The sequence below is a fragment of the Lolium rigidum genome, chromosome 4 (assembly GCF_022539505.1).
Source record: "Lolium rigidum isolate FL_2022 chromosome 4, APGP_CSIRO_Lrig_0.1, whole genome shotgun sequence".
Classification (NCBI taxonomy): Eukaryota; Viridiplantae; Streptophyta; class Magnoliopsida; order Poales; family Poaceae; genus Lolium; species Lolium rigidum.
The window spans coordinates 185749028-185758627 of NC_061511.1; the positions used below are offsets into that span (position 1 = coordinate 185749028).

Consider the following 9600-nt stretch of genomic DNA (forward strand, 5'->3'; position numbering starts at 1 on the left):
TACCACCGATCCAGCAAACTCCGGGCAAAAAGCATCGTTACATTCGCCGGCGGAGCCTTCCGAACTCAACACTCCGGCTAGATCACGAGTCCAGGGCCTCCGGTAGGTCTTCCTCTTCACGCAAGAGAGACCCTAGGACCACCGCCTTTATTCGAGGTCGGACCCCCACGTCGGCGACCATCCCGGGCTGGCCACTCCAACCTCCACCGGCGACTCCGTCGCCGGCTTCCAAGCATCTCCATCTCGCCGCCGGAACGCGGTGATAGATCGATAGATCCACCACCACCAACCGCAGGCCGACCCTCTCCGGCGAAGAAGAGGGTCACCTCCACCGTCGTACCCAAGGCTGCTGCCCCGGGCGACCTCGTGTCGCGGGTGAAGCCCGAGATCGCCTCCACTCACCGGCGAGAGGCGGGGGGGAAATTGGCGCAGGCCATGAGCCTGGCCGCCGCCCACCACCAGCCCCTGCCGGAGTGCTGCGGAGAGCCGATGGGAGGAGGGAGGCCGCAGCGCTGGCCGCCGCCGCCCATCCCAACCGCGCCGGCCGATCCACCAGGGGAGATCCGACGGGAGAAGGGGGCGCAGCGCAGGCCGCCGCCGCCCAACCCATCCGTGCGCCCGCCATGCGTCGAGGAAGGAGATCCGGCCGCCGTTCACCAGGCGTCGACGAGGAAGGGCCCCCACCGCCGCCACGCCCCGAGGGTCTTTGCCCCGGCGGCGGCGTTTATGGCTGGGGAGGCTGGAGGGTTACGTGAGGCTGGAGGGTCACGGGTGATCTATCCTCGGGGTGATGGCAATGATGCTGTGATTTCCCTCATCGCTGGTCCTGTGACAAAGCATGTCTATTTCATCCTGTTTCGTTCAATTCTTTTCAAATTAGATTATGTAAGTCAAGGTGATTTTTCTTTTCTCATGCTGTTCCCAGATGTATCCACATTTCACAAGGGAGCAACACGAAACTAATTCATCTTCTACCTCTATACAGAATTATAGATAGGCAAACTCAAACTCGGCAGAACATGAACAGCAACATCCATATGCATCCAGTTCTTTCTAGGAACCGGAGATGATAGACAAAAAAACGTTTTTGATTGATTCTGAGCTCACCTATCCCTAATCATATTTTCTACGTACCGCTTCGGCCTTGTGCTACTCACAAGGCCACAAACTCAGCTAAATTACAGGCAGAACAAACCCCACAAGAAAGAAAAAATACCAACACCACTTCTGAAGAGGAGGACGACGACGAGAGTCAGTCACCAACAAAATACACAGGGAGGGCAGTGGCAGACACTGCCCGCGCGTTTCTGAACTTTTTCTTTGCCTCGGAAGAAGAAGAAAACCCGCTCCACGAACCAGAGGTATGCAGCCTACGAGATCGAACGAATACGCCGCCCGTGGCGTGGTGGATCAATGTCTGTCTGCCCGGTGCTTCTTCAGCCCTGTGTCTCTATCGGCGACATCATCGCCGAGAACCGGCGCTTCTGGATGCGCGGGGGGAGGTGCTTGTTGTACCTCTTGGGCCCGACAGTCCACGGCAGGAACACGCCGGTGCCGCCGCGCCCCATCCTCTTGTTGATGTTGCTTGAGGGCGCCATCACCATTGGCCTCGCCGGCGCGACCATCATCATGGGCGCCGCGCGCACGGCCATTCCCCACGCTGGGGCGAGCATGGCCTGCGGCGCAGGACCGTAGCCAATGATGGCCCCGTTCCCTCCGTGGGGCTGTTTCTGCATGCCAGCGGCCGCCGCGGTCGGCGGAGGCTGCCAGAGCGTCATGGCCTTTGTGGGCGACGGGAGCGGGCTGAGGTCCACCGGCGTCGATGGCCTCACCCTCACGAAGGTGATGCTCACGCGTCTGTTGGACGACGGGCACACGACGTGGCGTGCCATGTCCGCGCTGTTCCCTCGCATCACAAGAAGTGATCTGCAAAGATCATCAATAATAGTAAGCTCTAGTAACAGCTGAATGTTTTCTTTGACTAGATGAAACTGTAAGAGCAAAAATTCAGGATGATGTGGATTGCCACTGCCATTAAGTTAAGTGGTAAGCAGAAGTATTCGTGACCATCGCTGAGAAAAAATGAAAATTTTGAATTTAAGCATTTTTCGGGCATTTTCTGCAAATTTTCTTCAGTTTGAAGATTTTTTCAGTTACCAAAGCCTTGGTGTTTAAGCGTACATACCCATGCTTCAACGAGAGTGTCAGGGGTCCCTTGTAGTTGCCATTGTTGTCGGTGACAAGTGACCTTCCAAATGCCATTGAGGTCTCAGACAGCAGTAGAGTGGAAATGGGGTTGTCCAGATGGGGAGGCTTGAAGTAGGGCTGCGAGTGTTCATCCTGTGAAACAATTTCACGAACTGTCAGAGACCAACAACTGGACAAGTTTCAGACAATTGAACTCTCGATGCCAACAACTAGTACTAGATTTTTACTGCAGTAACATCATAGTAGTTCATATAAAATGGGGTTTGTCTTTGTTCCAGAAAGACAGAAAAGGGCTTGTGCCACCCTCAAGTTTTTTCACTTTTCCCCACCCGTGACTTCTACCATGAGCTTGCAAAAGCTGCATAGTATTACACTTCAGGAGGAGCACTGATTTGGGCGTATCTCATTGTAAGGACCACAAATATTGAATATGGATAGTTGGCCCTAAAAGAACTCACCAGTTGTAATCTCCAAAATCAGTTTGCTATTTGTATACACAAGTGGCTAGTTTTAAAGGGGAAGAGAAGTGTGTAAAGACTCTCAGTTCTGGCTCGAATTGGACAACAAATCTCACGACAGTAGCAGAAGCAAAAGCTCATTTGGTTTCATTTAGTTATGTGTATTCTATAATTAAACAACAGCAGCACAACAACACCTACCTCATCGAAGAAATTGATGATGACACTGTTTGGTTTCCTGCTTTCTGGTATTAAGCGCCAAAGAACAAGGTGGTCAATGACAGCCTGCAGGACAACTGGGATTGGTTCTATGTGACCTGCACACAAGGCGAAGCCAAGACAGGTGTAAGTTACGACATCAATCACTAGGGCCTCTCATTGTCTGGAGATGGGATATTCATGCAAATATCCAACACCGAAAAGAATATTCTTGCAACTGTATGTATGTTCAAGAGACGTAGTATGGGCTGCAGTTTGCCTGGACATACAATTGCTCTCCTCTGTGGTGTGTTGGAATAAAGGGACACCGAGCTGAATGATCTCCCTCTTGTTCCCCTTGATCTGCTTGTTGAAGAATATGAATGTTTCACCTAAATTTTGAAACTAGAGAATTAGCATCAAAATGGTCAAGGCAACATCACAAGGGCAAACATGCCAACAGGAAATGAAATTTCAAGAGACAAGTTAGCCGAGCGCCCATAAGAAAGCTAGCCGGGAAATTCTGTCATTTAGTCAAGTTCAGTCAGTTTACTTGCCTGTTATAAAAAAAATGGCCAAAACCCTATACAACCATACCAAGGTTGTGAGCTCTATATCAAACCTTAACACTGAATAATACTCAATAATTAAACAAGGCTGGCAGGTTGAGGTCTTACATGAGTCAGCATGCACAGCTTTGTGTGCAATGCCCTTGTATTTCCTAGATTAGGATGACAATACGTCAAAAGCGGCCAGGTATTGAAATCAGTACGTTGATGACTTTTTCTTCTAAAATTCAAGTTTGCATTTCCTAGATTAGGATGACCGGCAATGTTCTATGTAACAATAATAACTAATGTAGCCTACAACCTGCTAGCCTATATATGGAGACAATTGCTATGAACTACAACCTGTAGATACTGAGTCAGTTAGCACAGAAGTATATCAGACAAAACCATCACCCCCAACAGAAAAAAGCAGTAGTGCCCGAACTAGGACCACAATTAGGTGCTATCAGCTGTAAGGAATATCTGGTATCTCGAAAGCATCAACTGGATAATATCAGAGGTTAGTTGTGGTCTTGTGGACACAACAGAAGTAACCAGAAAGGAATGGACACCAGAAAAAGCAGGAAAATAAATAGCAGCTGACAAAACAAATGCGCGAATGCTGATTTTTTGAACATTTCAAGAAGGAAGAAGCGCCAGAGCAACAGCACACAACTTACCTGAAAGCTCTCCATTTCTGCCAGCCTGACGAATTCCATTGATGAAGTCAGCAACCTTCACGAGCTCGGATGTGGTGAACACATCCTCATATATCTTCAAGCCCTTGACAACGTTAACCTGATAACACAAGGTTATAAACATCTGTTAGAAAACAGGGCCTTCACAAAGAGGTGTTATGAAATGGTAGATCAGTGGAAGTGCTACTACTTCCTACAGCATCTCTAGTTCTTCCAATACAGAAAGTTTGCCGAGTGGTGTAAAGATGGAACTCGCCATGTGCCCCTTGACGGACTCCTTGGCCATGAAGCCCTTCTGGATCTTGATCCTCTCGGGGCGGGCGATGCAGTCCTCGTGGTCGGAGCAGATAGGGTAGCTCTCTGGTAGGCTGCCTTGCGATCCTTGATCGGTGTTATCTGCTGAGCAATATAGAATCTCAGAGAGGGTTCGGAGCATTTGCATAACTATGCATTTCGACTAGTGTGAGTGCAAAAGGGACGCAAAATGTTTTGAAGTGTTCTATCGTTCTTCAGGGAAAAAAAACTACGGCTTCAGCAAATGCAGTAAATAAATACAGAGGGATTGTGTCATTAGTAAAATTCGGTTCTCGTTGGCCCATCTTTTAGCTCGCAATAAGAAACACATTTACAAGAAGCAGGTGTGGCATGAAAGGGTGTTCACAAAACGAGAAATGAGGCTAGCATGGTAGGTCATCACCAACAGGTTTTGGACAGGAGATTCTGTAAGAAAAAATTATAAAATACGAGATGTATTTCGTCTGAGCTTTTCTGGAACGGCACAATCTGATCTTCACCTACCGCTAAGGTTCGTTAGTGGGCACAGTCACGCGGCAACCAAGGGTCCAGCCGATCACCCATTTTTTGAAGATTCAAACGTTTACAAAATCAAAGCATGGTGCGGTTTCATTATTAGATCTTCCGAGATCCCCATCATAGCACAGGAGGAAACGTCCTCGACCCCAAGCTGTAGTCTACTCCGTGTCATTTTCTACGCGTTACGGCCTACGGCGTGCAGGAAAAGAGGGGTCGCCTTTGGTGATAACGCAATAACGGAAGACGGGGTATAGACAGGGAGATTCCCTGAAGCCGAATGTACATGGACATTAGCACAGTATAGCATAAGTGTGGGGGCAGGGAGAGCACCAAGCACCAAGCTGCAAGCAGGGACCAATATGTGCTCAATTATTGCGAGAAGAAGAAAAAGGCATCGAGATCGTGATGTTAGACCATTCTATGCATTGCAAGACCTTTGCCTCCATTCGCAATTGTCAATCATACTATCCTAGGCACATGAAGAACACAAGATTTTCTTTTCCACTCGATCTTTTGAAAGGTAGCGGTCTCTCAGTCGTTAGTTTTGAAGAGATGGCGGAAAATCTTGTACGGAGTAGAATAAAGTCTAGCTTCGAGAGATCGGTGACGGCTGTTAAGCTGAATTTTCAATTCAAAATCGCGTAGGGTTTTTTCATGATATAATCACGTGCGTAACACGTCGAACTGTTTCTGAACAAACACCTACCCCTGCGTGTGCCCCGCAGGCGGCTGGCTGAAGACTGAGGCGAAGCAGCCCCGGCCCCATGATGCACACTGATTTCCACAATGATGGAGACAAGTAGGGGTGTTTCGAGAAGGAGGGCGGCCAGATGGTCCAGGTGGACTGTTCTTGGTCCCACCAGCCAGGCAGAAGGCCAACCACGTGTACAGCTCACCGGGAACGAGCACGCTCCGATCGGAACGGCACTGCCAGATCCAGCCTCGGCTGCCGGAGATTGTGGCTTCTGGAACCAGATCGATCAGGGTCCAGCCGAGTGGCCGTCCGACACGTGCAGCACGGGCCGTGGGGGAGAGAATTTAATTTTGCACGGCGGTGGTCATGTGGGTCCATTTACTTCCATTTGATGGCGATCAGACGGGTCGTCGCGGCGAGGTGGCAGTCGACCGCCGGGCTCCACGTCGCTACGCAGGCAGCCTGACTGGACTGACGCGCACGCTCCTCCTCATGAGACCCACGCCAGCACGAGGAGGCTTGATCGCTTGCCACGCTTCCGGGCGCAGGGCATGTCTCCCCAAAGTCCTGTACCAGGGAGCACTGATGTACAAAAGACTCGTGACTTGGAGAAGATTTGACCATTCCCTTGAACTTTATTAGGTTGGTCTTGGTGTTTACCCCTAGAATCACACTATAACAGCTCACCATGTGTCATTTTTGGGAAAAAAAATTGCCTTGCAAGAGAAAAATGGAAAAGTCACGCCACCTGATTTTTTTCTTCTTCTGCAAGACAGCCAAGGAAATGATATCTCCCGGTCAATTTTGCAGTTTACAAACTTGAAAATCACTTGCGTCGCTCTCCGAGAGAATCGGCAGTGAGCTCGCTAGGCAACGATTAGGAAACCTTCCTTCTTGAACCCATGGTAGTTGAGAGATGATATATTTCAATTGCAATAAATAAAAATGTCAACTCTCACCCCGTCACACGTACGTTGCACGGCGCAAAGGTGCCTCAGGTGGCTAGGTGTCGTCAACCAAGCTCCAAGACAGAGATGACAACATAATTTTTCTATTTCCACGGTACTGCTTTATAATTTGTCTCCCGATATAAAGCAGGTCTGATTGTTTTCTTGGTTTGCTGCACATCAATGAGTGCATCCTTAAATTTTGTTCTCCACCGCCACCATGTCGAAAAGCCAAGCATGATAAATTGATAACTCGTCAATCTAGCCCGAAGATGAAGATGGCAAACCATCCCCACATCACTACGTGGAACCCCAAAAGTCAAATTAGCACGGCTCCAAAGCAGAGAGCGTTCCTTGAGGGTTGGTGCCATCGCTAGGAGGAGGCGCAGGTTTTGTCCACACCGTACCTCGCCAAATCCCGTGAGAGCGTGAGACCCCCGGCGCACATGCTCACCAGATTCACCTGAAATACTCTACTCGGAAAATACAGACTGCACAGCGTATCATCGCTGGTGCAGCAGATGGAGGAACCCCACGGCAGGCAGGCAGGCTGTACCAGGCTACAAAGCAGAAGGACGATGCCCTCGATGCTGCGCCGCCGCGAGCGAGCGAGAAGGACGAGGCCACGGGCGCGCCAAACTGCCCGTCACGGCGCGGCGCCTTCTGCGCCACCCGCCCGATAATAATTAATCAACGTTGATTGATTGATTAATTAATAATCGGTAAAGTGGCCGCGGTAAAGTGAGCATGAGGTAATTACCGGTTGGCCGGTAGCGGCCGTACTGGGCAGTCCTTTCCACGGGACCAACCAAAAGGGTGGCCGAGGGCGCGTGCACTGCAGCCGAACCTAACAGAAAACATAAAGCTCTGCCTCAGAGAGGGAAAGCCCGTAGGGTTTTACGGCCTCCCCGTGATCCCGTTCCGCCGCCGCCGGCACCGGCGGCCGGGATTCACCGGCCGAGCCTGCCTCCGCCGTCAGATATGCTAATCACTCCGTCTGCCTTGGGTGGGACTGCACGGAAATAATTGGCGCTCTCGCAGGTTTTTCACCCTAACCACCAGACCATAGTGGAGCCCCGCGCGCCGGTTCCACGAACCGGCACAGCACGTTAACATGCATTAACCTGGCCGCGCGTTCGCTTTAGCAACAGTTGCTGCAGGGTAGTACCATTAAATAAGGCGTGATTTTGAAGTCTAATTCGGTCCCTTTTTGGGTTAGGCTAGGCCACGATAAAACAGGGGATATTTTTAAAAGTGGGAAAGCTTGCGGAGAAATCCATGGAAGGCAGGTGGCGACCGGATCCAACGTTTGCCGAAAACGGAGATCGGTTCGACACTTCCACGACAGATGAACCAACGGAAGAAACACGTCCGGTTTGGTGAAATTGAAATTCGAATGTGGACGGACGACGAAAAAGGGAATTTCTGGAGGACGAGGAAATTATAGTACTCCAGAAATAATATGTGTGCGCGAGGATTAATAAAAAAATAAAAAAATAGGGATGGTTGTACTTACGGCCGTCTGGGACGGCGTCGTCTTCCGTGGAGGCCGCCTTCCGCTCCGACGAATCTCCCGAGGAATCCTCGCCGTCCAGCTCCTGCTCCGCGTCCACGGCGAGGACGGCGTCGGCGTCCTCCTCAGGCTGCACCTCCTCCTCCGCAGCCGCCTCGACCTGCGGCACAGGCTCGTGCACGTGCTCCGGCACGGGCGCAGCTGGCGCCGCCTCGGTGACGACGGCGGCGATGGGCTCGTCCATCATGGGCTCCTGGATCACCGTGGACGCGGCCTCCTCGTCGGAGCAGCACGCTGCTGCCGCGGCCGCTGCGACGGCGCGGGCGTCGGCTACGCGGCGGAGCTCGGCGGCGACGTCGTTGACGGAGTAGAACTTCTGCATGTGGAGGACGGGGAACCAGTTGAGGCGGCGGCGGTGGAGGGCCGCGAACACGGCGTCGTACTCGGCCGCGGCGGCGGCGCCGCCGATCTGCGCCAGGTGGCCGCAGAGCGCGTCGATGACGGCGTTGGCGGCGGCGAACTCGCCGCGGTACCACCCGATCACGGCGTCGCGCGCGGCCACCTGATCCGGCGCCGCCACGGGGGACCCCGGGGACCCGGCCGGCGAAGTGGTCATCGCTCCGGCGATCGCCAGAGTGCCAGCAGCAGCCCCACCCGAGTGACCACAGCTAGTTACCACCAATATCTCCCTCGATCTCCTTGCACGACCGTTCACGGCCCCTCGATGTATATCTGCCAATGATATCTCGAAGCTTTTGTAATGGCGTGGAGGACCCTGTTCTAAATCGGAGAGGACGGTGTGAGGAGCGCTTCTCTCTCGGGGCCTATAAATACCCCCGGAGAAGAAGCGGCCCAGGGTACCCGTAGCCAACAGCGCCCCAGGCGACGCCTGACGTGGCACCATGGACTGCCTTCGCCTAGCGGGTACGGGCGCAGATCCGACAGGCTTGGTGCCATGGCAGTAGTTAGTTCGTTAGTTATTAAGGTCAGCCTCGCTTTATTCCACATCGACCCGGCCTACGGGGGCGCGTGTGGACCGCGCGCTGCGCCACAGCCCACAGAGATCAGAGGATGGGCTGCGCGATTCGGCGCACCGGGGACGTCACTCACGGCGGCCTCGGGACGAGCGGCGACGGCGTGCGCCTGGTCTTCGGCTCCCGGCCATGGACCGGCTGGCTGGCGACCACGCGCCATCCCGGCCACATCAATGTTCTGTTGTTTGTTCAAGTTTGTGCAAGACATGATTGGGATACGGGAGATTTTCGTGTATGGGGTGGACACGCGCTGTACTAATGTGTGCAGCGTAAGTAATTAGGGCCCCTTTTTGGAAGGTAGTTGATTTTTTCGAATGAACACCCAGCTGTCTGTTTAAACTCCTGCAGAAACCGAGCGTCCTCAATTTCTTCTTTCCTTTTGAGGGTGGCAAAGAGTTTTATGGAGCCAGCAATGAACATTATGGGATGCCGTCTTACCACCGAAAGAGCAATGTAAATTCTTTGAGTGTTATTACAAGAGAGAAGGCA

General features: G+C 52.1%; 1 protein-coding gene across 3 annotated transcripts; it reads right to left on the bottom strand.

Moving 5' to 3' along the window:
• Positions 1 to 1015: 1015 nt before the first annotated feature.
• On the bottom strand, positions 1016 to 8863 carry LOC124706599 (RNA demethylase ALKBH10B-like). Of its 3 annotated transcripts, XM_047238259.1 has the most exons (8): positions 8187 to 8863; positions 8081 to 8147; positions 4367 to 4506; positions 4093 to 4210; positions 3155 to 3256; positions 2868 to 2983; positions 2186 to 2340; positions 1016 to 1926 (listed from the first exon to the last, which is right to left on the bottom strand). In XM_047238259.1, the coding sequence occupies exons 1-8, from the start codon at positions 8691 to 8693 to the stop codon at positions 1437 to 1439; spliced, it is 1695 nt and encodes a 564-aa protein (XP_047094215.1). In that variant the 5' UTR covers positions 8694 to 8863; the 3' UTR covers positions 1016 to 1436. The 3 variants fall into 3 exon arrangements, with proteins under 3 accessions (XP_047094215.1, XP_047094214.1, XP_047094213.1); XM_047238258.1 differs by having other exon boundaries at positions 8081 to 8863; XM_047238257.1 differs by having other exon boundaries at positions 4367 to 4509; positions 8081 to 8863.
• Positions 8864 to 9600: the final 737 nt, after the last annotated feature.

What these genes read in the sequence shown, in the direction of transcription:
- LOC124706599 (XM_047238257.1), bottom strand. Translation starts at nt 8,693, where the DNA reads ATGACCACTTCGCCGGCCGGGTCCCCGGGGTCCCCCGTGGCGGCGCCG. An exon ending in CACCACAGAGGAGAGCAATT is followed by an intron (nt 2,984 to 3,154) that starts GTATGTCCAGGC and finishes CCTTGTGTGCAG; the next exon opens with GTCACATAGAACCAATCCCA. An exon ending in TCATCAATTTCTTCGATGAG is followed by an intron (nt 2,341 to 2,867) that starts GTAGGTGTTGTT and finishes ATTGTTTCACAG; the next exon opens with GATGAACACTCGCAGCCCTA.